This window comes from Saccostrea cucullata, unplaced genomic scaffold, assembly GCF_032062105.1.
Source record: "Saccostrea cucullata isolate Sc308-1 unplaced genomic scaffold, CSIRO_AGI_Scuc_v1 ctg65, whole genome shotgun sequence".
NCBI lineage: Eukaryota > Metazoa > Mollusca > Bivalvia > Ostreida > Ostreidae > Saccostrea > Saccostrea cuccullata.
In genome coordinates, this window is record NW_026938807.1 from 242,746 (window position 1) to 266,680 (window position 23,935).

The following is a 23,935-nucleotide window of genomic DNA, read 5'->3' on the forward strand; positions in this document are numbered from 1 at the left end:
AAATGAAAAAGATATGACCCTTTACGATGCTAAAGACCTGTGTTCAGTTAGGTGATGGAATTTAAGATTGTCCACAAGCTTGTACATTCACTCTCACATCAATAATTTTATCCTAAAAATGCTTTTTATCAAGTTACAGAAAATTTCATGTTAACCATGAATGTATTTTGAAGGGCATCTAAGGACTGGAACTAAGGTCCGTTAAGTAAGAACAATGTCATACAATAAACAACCATCCATGCCAGAACCAATGTCTGGTCGGGCTATTGAAGACATAATTATGAAAAGTAAACAACTTTAAACTTTTTAAATTCATTGTCAGCTCCCCCTCTTATTGACTATTATATTTGTCTTTCCTATTTAATTAAACAGTGCAAATGATACTTAAAAATTACATTGATTGGTTAGATTAGTAAGCAACTATCAACTTAACAATCGAGCACAGTGAAAATTGATACCTAAGCACGCCGTCCATATTTTCGGCTTCTTTTCCCCTCGCTCAGGAAATCAATGAGAAAAGTACAACATTGCCAGTTCATTGCTTGAAAAGCTCTCAATTAGCATTTTATAAACATTTTTATAGCAAACATATTTTATTAATCAACAATAGAATTGCTCAATATAAGCCAGAGTCTTATAGCCCAATAACGCTTTCGAAATCTCATATCATTCAGATTGTATTTCAGCGACAAAATCATACACAGATGTTATCAACTTCAAGCAACCAACTTCGAACTTCTCGTGACCGTGACGACATGTTCTTAATCAGTATAAAACACACATAAAGCAATGAAAAGGCAAAAAAAACTGGATTTGGGAATATATTTATCTATATTTCAAAATTCATCACATATCTGATGTTCGAAAAATCCTAATGCCCTTCTGTAAAGATCTCTTGTGACATGACCCGGTGAGTTTTCCTTTGAAGTCAAGCATACTGTAACTGCGATACAGAACACTTTTTGTGGGCGTTTCTTATGCAAATGAGCAGAAACTGTACCGTATCTGCAAAATATCAACGATACAGTACGGTATATATTTAGCGATGACGGAAAGCTGTATCCATATACAGACATACCAATCGTTCAATTCGCCATAGAACTGTTAGTATTTACTCAAAAATTGAGGTGAATTAAGAATAAAATTTTACAACGTAAAGGTATTATTGTCGGATTCAAAAATTTTAGAAAGGAGGGAGTGGGGAAGTTCACAAATTATTACTTTGACCCCCCCCCCCCCAAAAAAAAAAACGGAAAATCGTATTCCGTGGGGTTATATTTATAATCAACCAACACCTATGTGCGTCATTTCGTTACTTGTTGACGAATTAAAAAACGTATGTATACAAGATTAGGAAAAAAATTATTTACGAAAGCGAAAAAGAAAAAAAACTCAAAGGAGGTGGGATGGGGGCACTAGTGAGTGCTGTATTCCCCTTTTTATAGTTACTCTACATTTTAATGAAAACATGATCGTAAAATACCCCCCCCTTTCCTTTCATCTGCTTATTTCAATTTGTATATGACAACCGGTGGAGGACATTGTCGGACATTTCTCTCAGAATCTACGATCTCCCGAAGCATTTTTGTTTCAAAAATATTCCCACATGATTCTTATCAAAATGTTTTGCATTAAATCGTAGCTTAAACTGAAAAAAAAATGTCAGCAAAAGCTGCATAGAGAAAAAAAAAACCCTGCGCAATCAAATCTAAATAAAATTTTTGGAGAACAAATTAATTTATGCATCCCTTAATTAATTTTAAAATGATAGATACCTGCACGTCCATCACACTCGGCATTTCAGTTGCGAATGCTTAAAATGGGATACTAAATCAACTTTCTGCAAAATCATCTGATTGGTTGGGAGGTATGTACCCAAATACGCATGTAAATTAGTGAGGTCCTTGGAAAGGTCATGTCACAAGTCATTTAGAATACTCGTTTCTTACTGTATCAGAGATACAGGGCGGGGCCCGGCTCGAGCTATCGCTCTCGCCTCAAGCCCCGCCCTGTATCTCTGATACAGTAGGAAACTCGTACTCTAAATAATACTTTGAAATGATCTTGTGTTGAGTCACGTCAAATCTTTAAGTTAAAGGTGCTTGGGCACAGACTTGAAGATTTCAAAAAAATTCTTCATAATTTCATGACTTATGTGTTGCTATTGCATTTTATACAATAATATAACAAAAATCTTATTTTTTCTCGCAGTTATTGAAACTTCGAATTTCTGTTTTCTGAGTCCCGGGATTTTTAATTCCAATAATATCTAGAAAGATAAGTTTTTATCATGTTTTCGTGTAAAATGCTATAGCAATATATATTCGTGATATTTTACAGAAAATTTTAGAAAATATTAAGATCAAATCTGTGTCTAAGAATCTTAAACAGGAACGCAAAACATTTGACTTTCATTTTAATCAACGATGTCAGTGTTATAGCTCAATCTATATATAACTATCTCAATGATTTTGATCTATGAAATAAAGCCCTCAAAGAAAGAAAAAAATAAGGTTGATGACAATACTTTTCAATAATTTTCCCTTTCAAGGGCTTGCGCCTTTTATCTAACTAAATTTTAATTCTATCTTTCAGATAAAGATTGGAGTGACGGTTGCTTTTGTGCTTGTTACAATTTGTATGTATATATTTACGTGGATCTTTTGCTATTTTTTTTCTTTTTTGTAAATATATGGAAATATGTGGCGACCTTTTGTTTTATTTTCTAGACCCGGTGGTGGAATCGGTGCAATGTTCTTCAGGATTTTGTTTTCACAGTGGAACGTGCACTAATTCACCTAATGCAACCTGTACGTGTTCGGTGGGATTTGTTGGGAGTCGATGTAGTAAAAGTGAGTATAATATCTGGTGTGATTTATGTACAGACATGTTATACAGTTTTGGGTAAACAATCCGTTGTCAAATAATTAAAACCATTGGTATTAAATATGTCATTCAAAATACCACCAAGAGATTTTTGCCAGGAAATATATTAAAATGACCTTAACAACCCCAAAATGCAATATACTGTGTAATTCTTTTTCTGGAGAAAGTGTTTGTAGCAAATTTCTAATTATTTAGATTGATCAATTGAGGATTCTAAATAAAACTTAAAAGAACTTAAGGATAATTAAAAATCTAAAATAAAATCAGACTTCTAGAGCATCAAGACACATGACCACTCTATGCTTTTTGTCAACATTCCTCATGATATATTTAACATCAACTCAGGTCCTTCCACAATAAAGATCGATAATTAGATGTTCGTTTCTTGCGATTGATCAACTCCAAAATTACATCATTCTGATTTTATGTACAAGTAATCTGAAGCTGATTGATAATTAATGACGAGCAAAACCCAACATATAGCGTTCGATAGGGTAAATGGGCAAATAGTGATAACTTAAACGTGTAAAAATTAAGTTATTTTATGACAAAATGAACACTTCTGCTCTCTCTTGTTTGCCTCTTGTGTGTGCATGGTATTTCAAAGACACTTTATTTTAGAAGTTCTGATATTTTTGCAAATTTTTACCTTACATAAGTTTACATTATGTAAAGTAAAAAAAATCACAAGTGTAAGTGAAATTCTAATGAGATATGTGTTATAAATAAGTATAATTTTTCGATTCTTATCACGCATGAAGCAAAAGTGTTGAAAGGCTTTGAAGGACTGATTTGTGAATTACTAGTACTTCCCTGCCTTATATAGTTTCATCGTAATAAGAATAATTATGCTCTTGAGAAACCAAACCAGTTTGTAAAATTAAATATTATGTGCAGTTGATAGTTAAATACATGGTTAAAACAAGGAGAAATAAAGATTGAAACGCAAAACTTATGTTTGTCTTTATTAAGGTTTACTTATTACAAATGTACCTTGTAAGTTAGCCATTTATGTTGACGATCCATATTCAAGAAAATAATTCCTTTCAAAACGATTTATTAACATTTAAATATTGTTAGTTGAAGAGGAAACATCTTCCCTTTTGTGTAAACTTTTCAGTATATCAGAAATCATAACGTGACCAAAAGTATTTTTGAAGGATTCATTTTGCAACAAATTTAGTTCACGTCTTGACGCTTATGTAAATTTTTTCATTGATATTTGCCTTAGTGTAAAGGTGATTTGGAAATGACAAAGTTAAAAGTTCACAAGTAAATAAACTTAGTTACAGCATGATCAAAGTTTCGGAAAGCAGTTTGTGTTTCACTGTATGTACATGTATTAATTATGTTGCAGACGGCATGAAAGACTTCCGAGATGAACTAAACAATACGTGGGGGTATAACAACGTGACAGCGAGTGGATATGTCGACAAAGTTAAGCTAATTCTAGAGGAACACATCAACTACGATTATGAGCTCATTAAAACTGTGGTAAGAAATCAGTAAAAAGTGATATTGTTGTATCGAACTTTTGAGCATGATTACTGTATTTTATCTTAACATTTTGTTGATATTGATTACCAATTAAATATTCATGTATTATTTACGCTTGCATCTACAGAGAATATACAATAGTGTTTCCATCTCCTATTACATTAATTTACATTAATCACTGAGTTAAAAGTCTAAAAAAAAATTGGATGTTTATCTATTTTTTTAGACAATGAACAAAGAGTATTGTCAAAGAATTGTGCTAATGCAATAAATGTGTACGTTGTTTTAATTTATGTTGTTTAAGCTGCCATTCAAGAATTCATTTATGTAGATAAGTTATTTGCCGAAGGTGAGTGCCAGGAATTTCGACCGATGAAGGAGGAAATAACCATTCTTTCCAAAGGACGCGTTTTCTTTATTTTTAATGCAGGGGTATCGAGCTGAAAATCCTATGTTAGTCGTCTGTTTATAGTTTGGTGCATTAAAAGAAAAAAAACTAACTAGGCTAGTGCAATCGGTATAACACTGACAGAAAGATAATTTAATTTATTTATTGATTTTGAAAAGATAAGTAAAGCTCTTCACTTTGAATTCAAGATCAAAATGTAGAAAATTAGTTGCACATTATTTTTCAACATATTTTTACACCAGTTTTACTGATTCCCGAGAACTGCAGTCTTTTATGGAAAATGACTTACAAACAAATGCATTGGTTCGCCGCCAATATAAGTTCATTTTTTTTCCCAAAGTAGTCATGTTTCAGTGATTGATTTCAAATTAATATCATGTTTGTCAATTTTCATAAAATTCCCATTATTTATCATGAGAAAGAGAAACAACTCTTATTTATATATAATTGGACAAAAGCACAAAATCCTCAAAGAGAAAGAAAATCTTAATCAATTACTGATTCATAATTGACTCATTGGCAGAAACTTTTAAACAGAAAAATCCATAGAAAATTTAGTGTAAAAATAATGGTCTAACAGTTAAAAACGTCATTCAGACGTCACCTTATTTCGGCGTAGGGCTTCAAATATAAAAAGGTACTCTGGATCCTTCAGCAACGAGGGTTTTTTGTGATAACAACTACACTGAACTTATTTTTAAAGTGATTTTCGAAGATTATTAGTTCAGAAATAATGCCATATTTATGACGAGGATCGAACGACACAGTGGAAGTAAATCATTCAAAGCGAGCATCCCACCATTCTTACCCTTCCCAAAAATATTAAAAAGAAATGTTGCCAATATGATGAATTATACGTGTGAGAATGGGAGTAAACTAAACTTTGAACCGTGGATTCGAATTAGGGTTAAAGGGTCAAAATACACGTATTTTTTTTGTGGCACGATAAAGATCCCACCTTGCTCAAAGGCCGTAAGTGCCGAGCACAGGCCTCTCAATGGTGACGTCTCCATATCAGTGAAATATTCTGGAGAGGGACGTTAAACAGTATACAATCAATTGAATTAGGGTTAAAAGGTCAAAATACACGTATTTTAATTCTTTTTCGACCTCTCACGCAATCTCATATATATTGAAGTCGCCTTCGGCGACACTGCATTTTAGCTCGTCTTTCTGGGAACCAGAAAAGTAAAGTCGTCGGGTGTGACCGGTCGGCAGGGGATGCTCACTCCTCCATGGCACCTGATCCCATCTCTGATGTTTTGGAGGTCCGTGTTTGCTCTACCCCTATTTTGTACTGTTTTATTCTCTTTGATATTGAGTACTGTTTCGTTATCTCCATATCCTCAAATATTTTCAACCGTTCTGGATTCGAGAATGCAAATATCAGTAAAAATACTAGCATATACATGTTTCAAACTCTGAAAGTGCTAGTGATGTGTTTTTAGAATCTAATTAATTATAGGGGAAAACTGATTAACATTAATTTTGTTTACTGCAATTGAGGAATTATATTTGAGATAATAACACAAAGGGACTTACTTTTATTTTTTGGTAGAACTATACAAATGAGATCTTGGATAAAATTGCCACTGAATTGAGGAACCAAACCAGAAGGAAATGGGAAATGAGAAATGCCGATTTCCTGCCATTAACAGAGGGTATGATCTTTTGAAGACATATATATGTAGCTTTGACTACCTTTTACAATAATTACAGTATATGTCTGTCATGAATCATTTTATTGAACAATGCAGTCAACGTTTGAGATATTCATAATACGCCAGTTACCGTCCAGACCGGTCGTTAACCATACTTTTTCTTTATAACGGCATTTATCTTAATATTGCATGTCATAACTTTGATAGTTTTTCGTACTCTTTATATAAGTATTTTTGTTTTCAGACTATATAGAGATACTTTCGACGATTGTCACGATATTGAACGGTGAAGGTTGTGGTGTGGGCCAAACCCGAAATTGCAGTGTCAATGCGACTTTGGTATTTTTTTTTCTAAATAAAAAAAATTAATTAAAGTTGGCTTATTTTACAATTATATAAAAAAAAAATCTTTTTCTTTCAAATATATTTCATAAGATATGAAAGGAAAGTCAACTGAAACAACATTTTTCAGTATTCCAGCTTCCTCTCGTATGCCGAGGATAACCTTGTACAGATTTCAAGCTTAATGGGGATGACGAGAGTTGAAGAGGGAGAAATGAAAACAATTGAAAAAGACAGCGCCATCTCTTTCACGATCCTCAAGTCAAGGGGGAAAGATCTACCATTTGTTTTCGAAGCTGCGTATGGATCTGTCACGCTGCCTTATTGGGAGACATTCCAAGACACTATAGGCGGAAGGACAATTGTCCTTAGTGTATGCATCGGTTATTTGTCTACGTAAATTCAAATAGAAAATTTAACTCATTGTTGTAAAATTATCATTCGAATGTATTTCATTACGTCCTTTAAGACGTGTCTGAGTATGTCACCAGCATCCTGTTATATGAAATACTTAATACTTGGTGTGAAATACTTTACTTGCAGAAAGATGATTTTTTCAACTAATTTTGAATGGCCATGCACAAGCTTTTTTATGTAAAACAATATTTAAATTGGCACATGTAGTACAAGATTCCTCAGTGGCACCTGATCCCAATTCTGAGGTTTTGGAGGCCCGTGTTTGCTTTGCTCCTGATTTACATTGTTTAATGGATTTTCGAGTACATGTCTGTTATCTTCTTATATTCCATCATTGAATAATTCAAAGTTCTCTGATTAGCTGTGATACAAAAGTGTAAAATCATTACCAAGCTATGTTCACCTGCACAAGCCCGACTATCGAATGGAACAGGGAACAAATGATTTAATTATTTTTTACGTTGGAAAAATAAGAATGGATCAAAAAAAACCTCAAATTCAGGGTGATGTTTTACTTTTTACCCCTTTGAAAATATAAAATATAATGTGATTTTGAATAGTATAACAAAATACAACTAAAGGTAATGTTTCTGAAAGTCAATTATTATACTACTCAGTCGGTAATTTATGAAAAGCAGCTATAACTATGGCGTTATATACAGAACAAGATAAACCCTTCCGATTTAATTATAAACATATAACAAAGTATTTGACAATTGATTACAACGAAAATGCTGTGTATAACTTATTCCTTTACATTTTTCTTATAGCATCGTCATTGAAATACATTTTCGATGTGTTTTGATAAATAAAATGTGAGCTATTGTATTTGTTCGTTATTATATTTACAGGTGCTGACGTATCATAAAAGCCCGTATGGTTTTGTAAAAAACATGGACGCTGTAGCCTCAGGAGTAATCAAAGTCGTTGTGACAGACAAGAACGGAAAACGCATCGACCTCCGAGATAAAGACGATCCTGTTGACATGTCAGTAGATATGACACAGGTACCTCTATCTCCCATGTTGTTTACTTTTTTCTGAAAGTTTATTTCATTTTATTCAGATTCCTTGATGATTAAAAGTGAAGATGAATTGGTTGATTTTGATATTTTTGTTTAACTTGGTTTAACATTCAAAAACAGATTTTATCATTTTCTAATTATGAAAAAAAGTATTTTTATCAGAGTTTCACTGGGATGAGATATGTAGTTGGGTACGTGTTCAACGTCCCAAAATCTCAAACATTTTGCTTACCATGCATATGTTACCAATTTCATGTCATGTGTTTTGAATATCAATTAAATAAGTATTGTCTGGCAGCAACTCACACCTGGGAGGACATGAACAAGTTGTCTGATGGCCGATCTACATGTGTAGCTTTCAAGAATGAAACGTACTCCGCTTTTGTTCTAGAAATTAAAATCAAATCCTTGACAAAATGTACTTTGTATGGTCGTTATGGAACCATTGGATATCCCACCAAAATAAAGCGTGACATTGTGGTCAAAACCAAGGGTAGGAACCTGATTCTGGATTCAAAACCATTTGGACTTCCGGTTAATTTTGACAACCAGCTACTACAGATCACGATATACAATACACATTATGCTAAGCGTGGCTATATGGACCCCCTTGTAATTACTCTTCAATGTGAAGGTAATAATCTAATATGTAGGCACAAAAGATAAGCTTTGTTAACGAAACATTTGATTTGAGTAAAAAGTACAAATGAATAAGAAATACGAGGACTGTTGCCCTTTGCTTGTGACGTCACATTGTGAAATTGACGTCACATATATACCCATACACAACTTTTACAAAAAATTTTGTTTTGCTCCTTGCGTTCACACTGTGTAAAACGGCTGTAAAGTTTATGGTTTATCTTGTAAATTCCTTTGCAGTAGCGTATAATGTTGTACGTGTACATAAATTGGCGTATTCAAATTTTAGCGGAATCACTGGGCATTGAGTTATTGGCGTAGACATGAATTAGACATGAATTACCTGCCATATTCTAGTATATGAAGGGCCATACTCAAAAATGTGTTTTAAAAACAATCAGAAATTGGATAAAAATATTAGGGACATGTTTTTAATTTAAAGAGAATAATTAAGTGAAACCAGTAAGACTAAATCATTGAAAAGGTTTTTTTTTTTGTTTCTTTCGGCGCACCGAGGACATTACTTATTGAACAGCCCTCGTATGTTGTATCACAAAGCATAAACTAGTGTTTCAAACAGTATATAATTAGCTGTGAGTTTTAAATCATAAGGATATTTATTTCTGCAATATTGTTGGTAAACGTCTTAGTCGTTGTTCTTGCTATCAAAAGCGAGAGTAGAAAGTATACTTTTATTTTCTACAGATGACGTAGCAAAACGTAAGAAAAGACAAGGTGAGATAATTATATTATTTACATTTATTTCTAGTTTCCAGTTTGTAGAACTAAAAATGGAAGAAAAAATACATAATAAATATTGTGTTCATTATTTTCAAAAAAAATCAACTACCCTTTGATGAATACATTAAATTTTCATTCAAAATAGTCTATTTTTATTAAAAATAAACTAATAGAAAAAAGTAAAGCAAAAGCAAAGATTTTCTTTGTTTTAAAACAGCTTTATCAAATGTCCATGAGTACCGTGTGCAGGAAATTACTTTGTCACAGCTAGGCAGTACGTCGTGGGCGGATTCAAACTCAGCACAGGTATTTATAATATCAAAAATCATATAACATTGCAATTCTCTATAGATGAAGACTTTCTTTGCATAATAAATGTGTTGAACTTCACGTAAAACAATATTGAAACAACAATGAACCAATGGGAATAAATATAAGAAATAAATTATTACATGGATTACAGAAGGGATAAGGAAAGCTACAAAACATTGTTTTAATTTTTTTTATTTCTGAATTTTGAAATAATTATTACTCTGTGTATGTCATTTAAGATTGACAAGGCGGAAGGAGCTGATATTAAATTCAAGAGCACTTTTTTCGGAACCTTTGCATCTAACACGCTATTCATTCCGCCAGCCACCATTGATTTTGAGGCCATTTTTACCAACTTCTTGGAGCGCTTAAGGCTCACCCCACACGTTCTCGTCATTTTTGTGATCTTATTTGTACTGGTTGTTATTTTGACTATATTTCTTAGAAGAATGGACATAAGTGATCACTTAATTGTAAGTATAAAAATCTAGACATAAATAAATAACACGTGTTTAAAGTGGTTCGTAAGGGGGTGTTTAAGAAAGTTCGTTCCATGGTGAAAATTTTATCAAATATTTCAAAGTACTGTATATCTTAAAATATGAATTTTTCAGTCTGATAAAATCACATAATTATTATAAAGATTTATAGCAAGCAAATTCTTATATGAAGTTAATAGTTTTTTTACCATATGAAAATATACGTATAAAACATATTCAAAGCACCCAAATGAAAGAATTTTTTTTTTTTGTTGTTTTTTTTTTGTTTGTTTGTTTGTTTGTTTAAATGTAGAGGTTTTTATTTTTGTTTCTTCACAGCTTATCTTGTACATACAAAACTGATGAGCTTAGGTATAAGAAAGATGAAACATAAGGAGATAACGAACAGTATTTGAGCTCAGTCGACCGGTCATGTCCACTGTGTGCTTCTTGTCATTATCGGGAAATAACGGGAATCCCTGGACAACTCAGTGTGTGAATAATGGCTTAACAATCAATATGAAAAAAAGTCAGTCAGCATTTGACCTCATGATAAATTGTATTAGCTGCAGATCTGTAGCTCTCCGAAATATATATATTGACAGACCGGAGAGCTACAATGCCACCCATTGAAAAAACTGTATATTTATTGCGCACAAAAAGCTGCGCTTAGTTTTGGATTAATTCTTCCAAATTCTTTCCTCAATTGCGAAAAAGCGTAATTTCAAAATATTCCTTACTCCTTCATCAGGTACTCTCGTAATTGACATCTGCGATAAGCGTATTGTGTGTGAATAAATAGACGAATTTTTCTATGATCTCAATTTCAGTCCCAGAAGGGCTATTTACAAGAATTATAAGGAATATTTTGTTGTGGATACAGTGAAAGAATATGTTAGGAACACACGGTTAGTAATATTTTGAGGGACAGTTTTTAAAACATGGAGAAATAAATCGAGAAACAGCGCACTTTTTTGTGCGCAATAAATGTACAGTTTTCTCAGTGGGTGACACTGTAGCTCTCCGGTCTCTCAAAATATATTTTCGGAGAGCTACAGATCTGCAGCTAAAATTGTATTTGCTGACTAGGTCATTGTATCGACCATTAAACTTACAAAATTATGACTTTAAACGAGACTACTGATAATCTTGCTTCATCAGCTTGTTTGTCAATAACTTACCTCATTTTAGAACGTGTTCATACATAGAACATGCTCTTCCGTATCGGATCAACTGAGAGATATTAACTCCGTATGCAGTAAATGACAAGGGTATATGGTTGTATAAGTAAGGGAAGTTGACTATTGAAAAGTTTAAGTCAGCACATTTATCATGAAGTTTTGTTGTTAGATTACCATTAATGTAAAGATCAATCATTTTCAAAAAATAGGTTCGTCACAATGAAATTTTGATCTGACTTGATAAATTTTGCATAGTATTTGAAAGGATTATTTGACATATGTGCTTAATATATGTCAAAAATATGATGCATGTAGTACTTGAACATTTAAGCATTTTTGGAATCAAACATTTATGCATAAACATACTCTTTATTTTTAACATCGAAAGAAATAAATTAGCATATTCTTTGGTTTAGCCTCATTAATTATTACACAAATGCTAATAAACAAATTTCAATGTTTCAGTGGGATTACTTGCCATTGGCGGACAATAAGCGACAAGACACGTATAAATACACAATTTCTGTATTTACCGCCATCAGATCATCTCGTATGCTAACATCAACCCCTTACTTTGTCCTCGAGGGGTCAAAGGGTTCTACTGGAGACCGTATACTGTTTGACGGACAACGTGAGGTGATTTAATAAACCCATAAAATCAGTTAATTTTTTACATTTGTAAAACATACATTTGAAGGGGGGGGGGGTGAAGATTTTAAAACTTTTTTTTGCAAATATATACATAATATAGGCATTGAAAATTGGGTTGTACCTTTTTTGTTGGTTTAGACCCCCGTTTTCATTTTCAATTTGCTTCCGGCGCCTATGTAAAGTGAAGATTAAATGTTTGAACAATTTATTTCTCCTGTTGCCCACGTTGGAAAGAACGTTTTTTCTCTAAAAGAATTTATGAAATCATATAACATGACGCCGCATGTCACAAAGGGAACTCCAAGTGCTCCAAGGCTATGATTGCCAAATGCAGGTCAAAATTTGCAGTTTTTTCCAAAACTTGTGATGTCGGTGGAGGTCTGCACATTAAAACCTGTACTTTGTACTTCGGGTCTCTGAGTAGTGTAGATCTCCTTCGTGGAATCACCTTCTGTTCCATCCGAAGGACTGGTCCAAACGTCCTGCAGTGCAGCTTGAACCTAAATAAAACGTAATAACTAAGGTTAAATACGTTAGTCCTATAGGATATAGATTACTTGATTTGTATGATTATTTATATTCTATAAATGTGGAAAAAAAACCAAATATTTATTTCTAAGTGAAACTACTGTAATTCAAAACAGGATTTTAAGCAGGGGTGGGACTTTAAATTAAGAGATTTTCCATCATTTCCTTTTATAGATTGTTTTATTGTTCCGTGATGGTTTTTTACTTGTATCAAATGAAAAGTCATGCACTTGCAAAAAAAGTAAGAAATGTTTCTGAGCATAATTAATATAAGTAATTGCATTTTAATATCAAATATCGAATATTTATAAATGTATAAGTTATTAATCATTTAATGCTCTTTAAACAGAATTTTGGTGCAGGCACCTGCAGCAACTTTTTAATGTCGACAGACGATGAATTAGGTAAACTAAAAAGAATAACAATATGGACTGACAACAAAGGAAGTTCCCCGGACTGGATGTTGTCAAAAGTTGTCATAATAGATCTAACTACCAAAGAGAGGTAACCGATAATTTTTTATGCAACATGTCTTCTCCGACAATAAATTTTATTTCTGTTAGAGCAATCAATTACAAAATATATATTACTTACTGCATTAACACTAATTGGGTTATAAAATAAATCTATGACGCTTAACGTAATTTTTGCAAAAATATTAATAAATTCTAACTGGTAATTCTAACCAAATAATGGTAATTGTTGTTATTTTAGCAAAGCTTAGGGTCTTATATAATAAATGTATAGCGATGATTGAATTTAATGAACAATTTTTAAACTTTTTCCTTTAATTTTTGAAGCTATACATTCCTTTGTGGCGAATGGATATCCCAGAAATATGGAAACTGTGACACGTGGGCTGTTCTCGAACCTCTTTCAAAGGGTCTTCTTGTCAGGGAAACCATTTTCACAGAAACAACAAGAAAGGGGTTCTTTGATGATCACCTTTGGTTTTCTATCTCCAAACGTCCAAACTACAGTCAATTTACCAGGGTTCAAAGACTCTGGACGCTAATGGCTCTTCTGTTCCTGTCAATGGTTGCGTCGGCGATGTGGTTTAATCAGGAGCCATCAGAGGAGGACAAGGATCCAGACACAGTCAGTGAAATCAGAACTGTGGAGCTGGGACCGTTCAAATTAAGTTACAAACAGCTGTACGTAGGGTTTATGTCATCTCTGATTACATTTGTTCCATCTATAATTATAGTGGCAATCTTTAAAAACAGAAAGATTAAACAAGGGAACAATAACACTTCCGACCCTGAAAAATCAGAAGTAGTAGCAATGGAAAACAAGCAACGGAGACTCCTTCTTCCTTGGCAGAGTGTATTTTTTGCATATGCTCTTATTGGTCTCTGCATAGCTACTGGTGGAACATTCACATTTCTTTACTCGTTAGAGTTCGGAACTGATAAGACCAATGATTGGTTAATGTCGTTTGTGTTTGGAACTCTCTTGGGCGTCCTTATCCTGGAACCAATCAAGGTGGAGTTTTTTTTTCTATCCTTAAATGCATCATTCATGTCTCTCTTAGTTTCTTTGTTATCTTTGATATTTTCAAAGAAAGAGGGCGTTCAATGCGTGGACATTCCCCCGCTCTGAGATAATATGTTTTGTTATTTTCAAAATTCACGGTAAAGTGATATTTTTCTAATATCGTATTCTCAGTAATGTCATTTTCAAAACATTTTACCATTTTATTTTACTGAAAGAGATCATTTGACAATCATTTTTTCAAAGTTGACAGTTAAGCATATTTAGTGGAAAATGGGTTTACTAAAGTTGAAAATGGGTTTACTAAAGCCATAAAAAAAGAATTTTGAACATGAATGAGTCAAGTTTCCATTCTTCGTTAATGCTAAAATGATGGTAACGTAAATGTTAAATCTATTTCATTTGTCAAAAAAAATAGAATCTGAACCTATTCTATATGAAAATCGAATATTTCTGAAAAAAATATATACGCTTCAACAAACCCGTTCATTTGTCTCACATTGACAAGCATCGATAACACATATACATCGTAGCATAGTGGTTAATGCGTTTGGTCAAACCCTGCGATATGGAGGGAGTTCGAATCGTATTTGAAGCGTTTTCACGACTGAAAAATAAAGTATTAAGAAAATATTAAGACAATAAAAACAATTAAATATGTAAAAGATGATATTGACCATATAATTTCGAAAAATCTAACTTTTCATAAACTTTTAGAATTGAGAAATGTCTTTTCTTAGAGCGGGGGATTGTCCTCGTCTTGCACGCCTCCATTCTTTCGAAATATATGTGACTCATTGAATTCAAAACATTTCAGGTCCTCCTATTTGCAATTTTAATTGCATGTTGTCTGCAAAGATCAAAAGAAATCCTTTCAGACGTAGGAAATCCATATCAAGATGTATATGTAAAAGGTGTGATTTTTATGTATACTGGTAGGGAATTACATTTTATAAACCTAATTATGTTTTGTGCTTGCTTTACGTTTTCCACATGAAGAATATTATATTACATTTTATTTGTTCTTGATTTATTATATTGTTTTTGTTTTTTAATGCTTTATATCATTTTTAAATAATTTCTTTGTTGCTGTTGTTTTTACTGCTGCTTATGCAGTTTTTTTTTTTCAAAAAATATTATTTTATTTGTATGAATTTGTTTTGCGTTATTTTATTTCTTTCCTATTTGTTTGTTTGATACGGAATGGGGATGTGGAAGGTTTTTTTGTACTTACCTTTTAGAATGTTTTTCTACAAATCATCGTTTAAAATAATTGAAAATTGAATTCTAAAAATTATATAATATTTTTGTCCATTCTTCTTTACTAAAAGGTAATGTCATAACATTTTTTTTAAATTTTCCTTTATTAGAGGACGATGCAGAGGAGGAATCGGACGAGGTGGAAGCGAAACTCGTTTACCACCCTTGTCCAATCGCAAAGGCAAATACCAGAAAAAATCAGATGAAAAAGAAGAGACTCAAATTAGACAACGAATTAGTAGAACAGTTCAAGTCTTTCCTTCTGTGTGTATTATATATATTTATCCTCGCTATGATCTGCTCACACGTCACCACGACGACGGCTTTCCGCCAGAACGAGTCTATGACCATTTCCGTCAATAGAAGTTTTGTGGTATAAGCTGATATTTTGTTGTTGTTGTTGTTGTTTAGAGAAATAAAATCAATATATATTTAATTGGTGCATATTTGCCATAGCTTATTCAACTTGTGAAAAAGAAAACTATTAACATTGTATTCTCTCTTTCTTATTTTCATCTTAATGCATTTAAAAAAAAGTACCCGTGTATCTCACCAATTTTTATGACCTGCATGTTTTGAGTTTCAAGCTTATATAGAATTTACAATTGGTAATCAAGTGTATGTGCAGTAACAAAACAGCTAAACTATTTACCATAAATGTGTAACAATGTTTAGGATTTGACCATTTTAATTTTGAAGGTAACCACGATAGATGACATCTGGACTTGGCTGACCGACTACTATATTAATGCAACTTGGACCAAATATTTCGTGAATGACGATCTGAGGACGGCGTATGAACAAAGGTTTACTTATGATGAGTACAGTTATAGAATGTCATTGATTCAGCTTAGACAAGTTCGCTCCTATGGTAAGTAGGCTATTTCAACAACACTAGTTTAACAATTACTTGAATCAAGTTCTCTTTAAAAATCGTAAACATTCCAACTTTTTGAACTACAAAATGTTATATCTATTGATCTTACTAGATATAAAAAAGAAATCAAATTTCCTTATCGAAATTCTAACAATCTAATGTCCCTCTACAGGAAACTGCAGTGGACCGAAGGTTGTTCAGGATGTTGTTACAAGGTGCACAAATGATTATGATATCGAAACAGCATCCACTGAAAACTTTTGTCCAGGTGAGAAATATATATGAGAGAGTTTTTCTATGAGATTGATTTCTGATAAACTTTAAATCATGAAACAAGAAGAAAATTTAATACAATGTACAGTCCGCATGAATTTGTATTCACAGGTTGGGAAAAATTCAACGCTTCTTGTTTTGATGAAAACGAAATAACCGACTACAGCTTTCAATATAAATCCCCCGAGGAACTGAAATCTTTTTCATATTATGGAAAATATGCGTATTACGGTGGCGGAGGATATCAAATGCAGCTGGGTCCAAAGCAATCCTTGGTTATCAAGCATGTCAATATGCTCAGATCTAAAACATGGATAGATGGAAACACTCGGGCAGTATTCATAGATTCAAATACGTTCAATGCTAACAGCCGACTATTTACACATTTGAAGGTCGTTTTCGAGATTTCAGAGTATGGAGCTATTACAATGACAACAATATCAAAATCCTCCAATTTATACCCGTATGTGTATGCATTGGACTACGTCATTCTTTGTCTACAGATAGTCTTTGTGATTATAATCTTGACTAAAATGGTTCTGTTTGGGATAAAGGTATTTAAATTGAAGCGAAAGTGTTTCGTCACTTTTGGTATGTGGATAACATTAGCAGAAATACTATTGGCTTTGTCGGCTTTTGTGTTCTTCATCATTCGAATCGACAAGACGATCAAAGCAGTAGACGACATCAATGGTAGCAACGGTTAGTTCTTTTCCATTCCTATTGCATCTCCAATCCATCAGTATATTGTTGCTCTAGGAAGTACTTTGCATGTCCTGTATAAGATGTCTTTTTTTGCAGAATTAAAGGCTTTTTTTTCTTTTCTTTGCAGGAGCTTTTGTGTCGTTTGAAGAAGTGGAATTATACGACGAAATTTACCGCTCGTGTCTAGCTGGTGTATTTTTCTTAGTCATCCTTCGGCTATTGCAGCCTTTATCTTTTAATTACCACCTGTTTGTCTTGGAAAAGTCTCTCTCAAAAGCCAGAACAGATCTCATTTCTTACAGCATTTTGCTGTCAATTTCTTTGACGGCGTTTGCTTCGTATCTTTATCTTACTTTAGGCAGGACTGTTTCCGATTTCAAAAGCATGGATGCCTCGTTAGGAACTTTGTTTCAGATGCTTCTGTCCATGATATCCTTCCGCTTTAACGTGGACATGTCGTCTTTGCAAGCGCAAATTGTTGTCAGTTTGTTCGCCTTCACAGTGTCAATGATTGGAATCAATCTTTTTATCGGAATACTTACATGGAACTTTTATTACATCAAACTCTTACAAACCGACAAGGAGGCCACAGAAAACCAACTTTTTAACCAAGAACTCAACGATCACTTTTGGTGGAGAGTTGATAAAGCATTGCGTCAACTGATTTTCAGAAGATCACGTACGTTTTTTTAAATTGTCGCCTTAGGTGTGACTTCAGATAAAGACAAAAAAATTAATTGCATATATTAATTTGTGTTTTTTCTTTGTTTCAGCAAAGAGTAAAAACAATTATGCTCTTTATAAGGCAAGTCTTACACAATATTGATTGTCAACATGGATTCTATTTCGAACAAATTAAAACAAACCAAAAGTATTTTGAAAAGAACAATTTGTTCCTAAATTTTGGATTTTTACTTTAGTGTTGTGCACATTCTTAGACAGATTGTACAAACAAAATATTTACAAATAATTATGTGTCACCCATTTCAGAAAGTAGAAAAGAAGATTGATTGTATAGATCAAAAGTTTAATGATATCACGAAGGAAGAAATCGAGTGGACATTTTCTGCATCGGCGATGATGTTTATCTGCAAAAAAGATCAAAGGAGAAAACTTCTGGGGTGCTGTATAACCGCACACAACAACGACATTCAGTACAGGTACTACCAAATTCTAGGACTCACTTGACGAATTAAATGATAATGTACGCTTATACGATTCTTGATTTTAGGCAATGTGAGAATTTTAGTATTCTAGAACTTACTACAATTTTGTTAATATTATTTTCAGATTTTTTGACCAAATGACGAAATCGACGAAGATAGTCCTTACCCTCCCGTACTTGAGACCCGGAGATGCTCCCGAGATCATTTGTTACGAAGTCCCCCTGCCTTTATTTATCCTTAGTGGATTCAAAATTCCACACAGTGATTGTGCAAAGACTGAAATGTTTGAATTTACTATAAATGGCAATTTACACACAGCTAAGGTAAGAGATTTCACTTTATTTTTGTTATGATCCCCAAAAATTGTGTAGTGTAAATCACTTAATTTTCGCGACACCTTATTTTCGCGAGATAGTCATTGAATCTTTATTAGCGAGAAAAAATGTTCACGAAAACGAAAATGAAATTTTCGCGAGCAAATTGTCTCGCGTAATTACGCGAAAATAAAGTTCTTGTGAATAAATAGTGATTTACAGTATTTGACAGATAAATGAATTATTTTATACATTTTGTAGTGTGGCTCCAGAATAACATTTAAGGCTGGTGATATAATGCCGGAAGATATCGTCCATTGTAGCTATGACAGCATGAGGTCATGGCAGACGAAGCTCCTACGTGAGGTTGAATTTTTAAAAAAAATAATTTATAACGAATAATTCTAAAGTCTTTAAATATTTTTCTTGTGGACTGAGTGAACAAATGGCCTTTTAAGGTTGTATGTCAGATCTAAACTGGTTCCCGAATTTTTTTTCCAGGAAGAATCATTAGGAGTGTATTGCAGCAAGTTCCATTCGGTTCCTTCTCATTGTTTTGTGGTACATCGACAGGAATCTATAAAACTCGATATCGGAGAGCTGCACACATTTCCTGATTTAGAACGTCATCGGCTTTTTAAAACTGATCACTGCATTCGACTCCGGTCTGATAAACGTATAGCCATTGCTATATCGGCAAACGCTATACAAGAAAATGGGGATATCGTTATTATGGTATGCTCAATAGAAGCTGGAAAAGTTGTTTGAATTTGGGTTTTTTTCCTATAATTGTTTAATCCTTCTTTCATTAATTCAGGTGGAGAAACCATTTGCCGCATTATGTCCAATATTACAGCTCTATTCTACAAGAAAAATTAGTGGCACAATAGATATATGTTTGCCATTGAGACATCAGCCTACTTCACACACTCTTAACAGTATGTTTAATTTTTTTAATTATTTTTTTCTATACATGAATGCAGGGGCATGCAATGTGTCTGAGTTAAACATTGTGGTGGATAGATATGTAATGATACAGTTTTGAACATTATATTATTTTTCTTCAAGTAAATTTTGCGTTGAAATCATAAAGACAGGTATCTAGAATTCCTCAGATTTGCAAAAAAAGTAAGAAAAAAAAGTTCTGAAACAATTATTTCTTCTCATTAAGGTGTGACACGAGAGTTCTGGGTGTTAATTCGTGAGAAGAATGCTCTTTGGAAAAAGACTGAATGTCAGGTGGAACTGGACTTTGATCGAATCGTACTGTGTCTTCACCTCATCAACATGAAGTAAATGCTTCATTTGTATTCTACATCTTACTTTTAATATCTCTATATTCTATCAAATATATTTTTTCTTGTATGAATTAAACTGTGAATTTTTGTACAATTTCAAAATGTATTAGAATACAAAATAAATTAAAAATGATTCATAAATACTGATAAACATGTATAACCAGTACAAAATTAATTCAGCTATTCATCGTTTTCTGTGCTTCAGGACACCCACAGCTATATGTGTCAAGGAAGTTTTGCTACCCTGGGTAGGAATTCTAATTTTCAGTTTCACTCAGCTTTGGACTTTTCTTCTTTCTTATCTTTGAACTTACATTAAATATGTATGTCTGTGTTTTACAGGGGCAACTACAGCCTGCGACGCAAGGTATATTTTTGATTCAGACATCATCTATTGGTTAGACTGTACTATTCAGTTAACTGAATCTTGAGGGAAAAGTCTGGAATTGAGGCGGAAGACAGGGTTCTGTCACTCAGTCATATTTCAGTTAGCTGAACGGCATAGTTTCATCCTCTGGTATCGTGCAATTGAATGCATAAATATCTCTTTTGGGCTCTTACATCTAAAACAAAAAAAAATGTTTTACTTACTAGGTTTTGTTAATATTTTACCATTGTTATATTATTGAACAGAGTGGAAATTTGTGGGAGAAATAAGCAAGTTGAGCCAAAATGCAGCGGTTCAGAAACACTGGCGGGATTTAGCAGAGAAATGCAAAGTGACCTACACCTCCACGTTTGAAGACCACCATCTTCCCTATTTTATCTCTGTTGAGAACCGGAAGTATGTTTTTAACATGGACAGGTGCTTGTTCAGACGAATCACCAAGGTCCCCATTTCTGATCAAGAAAAATGTCTGGCCATATTGTCGGCATGGCTGAAAGGGTTAAAGTCGAAGACTGGCGTGTTCTCATTGATTCCTTTGTTGAGAGAATATAACCTGCCTTATATTCCAGGTACAACACATTTTAAAAGTTTTGTTTAAATAACTTTCTTATTTTGTACAAACATTTATAATAATAATAAAAAACATGCCATTAACATAATCTATAAAATCTGGTTTCTTTTGTTGACTATTAAATATATAAAAAGTGAATGTGATTATTCTATTCATTTGCGTTACATGCATCAGAATCTGCATTTTTTTTTTATTTTTATTTATTGAATTTATTTTTAGATTTGTAGCGAAACCAAAAATGTGAAAACCAGAAAGAAGCTGCTGCTATTGCCATCCAGCATTAATCTTCATGTGGAGAAAAAAAACTTTTTTTTCATTCGATAGGCCGTGAACAAACTACTGGCCATTGATGCAAATATATCATGAATCGGACAGCTGCAGCATAATTAATTGAATAAAATCCACAGTTTATGTATTAGAATTTTTGCACAAGCTTGTAATCTTGAAGTCTCTAACATTATGACTTGAATGAAAATTTACAAAAATATATGATTTTAAAAAGAAAGCAGTCTATAATACTAAACTCTTTATCATATAGCTTATTTATAGTCCGCTAGCTCATTTATATTCTGTTCTGTACACGCTCAAAGTGTTTGTTACTCTATGATTCAAGTAAATATTTTAAAAAATATTTTTACGACGGCAAAATGCACCAAGAGCATTATTTTTTTAAAATACAGTGATCAACCAAGGATCAAGATCGGACTTAATTTACAGTGCTACATGTATTATCATGGTATTACTTTATGATGTATTTTTAATATTGTTCTTAGCTCACCTGAGCCGAAGGCTCAAGTGAGCTTTTCTGATCACGTTTTCTGATCACATTTTTCCGTCGTCCGTCCGTCCGCCTGTAAACTTTTCATATTTTCGACTTCTTCTCACGAACCACCAGGCCAATTTTGACCAAACTTGGTACAAAGCATCCTTGGGTGACGGGAAATTTGAATTCTTAGTCCACTCACAAGGGGAGATAATCAAGAAAAGACAAAAATAGGGTGCGGTCATTAAAAAACCTTCTCAAGAATCACTGGGCCAAAAAAGCTAAAACTAATGTGGAAGCAACCAGGGATAGTGTAGATTCTAAATTGCTCAAATCATGGCCCCCGGGGGTAGGGCGGGGCCACAATAGGGAATCATAGTTTTACATGGAAATATAAAGGGAAAATCTTTAAAAATCTTCTTCTCAAGATTAACCGGGCCAGAAAAGCTGAAACTTATGTGGAAATATCCTGGGGTAGTGTAGATTCTAAATCGTTCAAATCATGACCCCCGGGGGTAGGGCGGGGCCACAATGGGGAATCAAAGTTTTACATAGAAATATATAGGAAAAATCTTTGAAAAGCATCCTGGGTTAGTGTAGATTCTAAATTGTTTAAATCATGGCCCCCGGGGGTAGGGCGGGGCCACAATGGGGAATCAAGGTTTTACATAGAAATATATAGAACAAATCTTTGAAAATCTTCTTCTCAAGAACTACTGGGCCAGGAAAGCTAAAACTTTTGTGGAAGCATCCTGGGGTAGTGTAGATATTAAATTGTTAATATCATGACCCCCGGGGGTAAGGCATGGCTGCAATGGGGAATGCAAATTTTGCATTGAAATATATAGAACAAATACTTAAAAATCTTCTTCTCAAGAACCACAGGGCCATAAAAGTTGACACTTATGTGGAAGCATTCTGGAGTAATGTAGATTCTAAATTATTAAAATCATGACCCCGGGGGTAGGGCGGGGCCACAATAGGAAATCCAAGTTTTACAAAGATATATACAGGATTTTTTTTTTTAAATCTTCATCTCGAGATCCACAGGGCCATAAAAGTTTACACTTATGTGGAAGCATTCTGGGGTAGTGAAGATTCTAAATTGTTAAAATCAAGACCCCCGGGGGTAGGGCGGGGCCACAATAGGGAATACAAATTTTATATAGAAATATACAGGAAAATTTTTTTTCTCAAGAACCAGTTGGCCAGGAAAGCTGAAACTTAGGTGGAAGCATCCTGGGGTGGTGTAGATTCTAAATTGTTAAAATCAAGACGGGGATGGTGGTGGGGAGGGGGAAGGGGTAAGGGGCCACAATAGATATAAGAAGAGGGGAAATCTGGTAAAGAACTGCATCACCAGTGTTACTCAGGTGAGTGATGTGGTTCATGGGCCTCTTGTTTTTTTTTTATGAAACTATTTCATAATTAAAGAATTTGTTTGGAGTTTATTTTTAAAAGTCTTGTGTGTATTGTTTAATTAATACGTCCATTTCCAATGTCTTTGTCCGACATAAAATTACAAAGTGTACGAATACTTAAACCCCAGTCACATTTCCAAAAACGACCGACGGTCGACGGGTTTTGAAGCAAAAATGGGATTCTTCGGGTGACAGTCGTCAGTTCATCGGCCGTTGTCTTGTCCGATTTTAACCTCTTTTTTTGTCGGCCGACCAATTTTGTGTCCATCGGTCCAAGTTATAATTCTTTATGCGTCGGTGGCCGATTCCTTCAATTGAAGTTATCCGCCGACCAACCTTCAATCATCGTCCGACCATCAGCGGTCAGTTTATAAAGTCGGTTATCCGTCGTTGGACAACAAGGTTGTTTAAAATTTCGGCCGACGCTTAAAATCAAACTGTAGCTCAGAGCTCGATGATCGGACGACGATTGGCCGACTTGTGAATATTTAACCTAGTAAGGATCCATAACACAAACAAAATTTTGATGCATGGATTGATATAAATTTTTTGAACGGAAATAACATGAATAATTAATCCGTAAGATATAAAGAAATCTTAAGTATTCTTTGCTGCTTAGATATGCACCATTTGTCAAT

General features: G+C 33.6%; 1 protein-coding gene across 1 annotated transcript; it reads left to right on the forward strand.

Moving 5' to 3' along the window:
* Positions 1-214: 214 nt before the first annotated feature.
* On the forward strand, positions 215-21,800 carry LOC134251420 (uncharacterized). The gene is made up of 31 exons (XM_062733829.1): positions 215-287; positions 2,730-2,852; positions 4,244-4,380; positions 6,351-6,453; positions 6,698-6,792; positions 6,926-7,168; positions 8,064-8,219; positions 8,522-8,870; positions 9,581-9,610; positions 9,834-9,922; positions 10,168-10,401; positions 12,054-12,224; positions 13,117-13,271; positions 13,568-14,252; positions 15,079-15,175; positions 15,632-15,894; positions 16,221-16,392; positions 16,571-16,666; positions 16,783-17,373; positions 17,504-18,055; positions 18,150-18,185; positions 18,371-18,536; positions 18,667-18,865; positions 19,118-19,222; positions 19,358-19,591; positions 19,674-19,794; positions 20,028-20,148; positions 20,360-20,402; positions 20,497-20,521; positions 20,788-21,111; positions 21,333-21,800. The coding sequence occupies exons 1-31, from the start codon at positions 215-217 to the stop codon at positions 21,338-21,340; spliced, it is 5,796 nt and encodes a 1,931-aa protein (XP_062589813.1). The 3' UTR covers positions 21,341-21,800.
* Positions 21,801-23,935: the final 2,135 nt, after the last annotated feature.

Excerpts from the sequence above, each read along its gene's own strand:
- LOC134251420 (XM_062733829.1), top strand. The coding sequence starts at position 215 with ATGTCATACAATAAACAACCATCCATGCCAGAACCAATGTCTGGTCGG. Across the intron at positions 18,537-18,666 it reads AACAACGACATTCAGTACAG|ATTTTTTGACCAAATGACGA; the intron begins GTACTACCAAAT and ends TATTATTTTCAG. Across the intron at positions 18,866-19,117 it reads GCAATTTACACACAGCTAAG|TGTGGCTCCAGAATAACATT; the intron begins GTAAGAGATTTC and ends TACATTTTGTAG.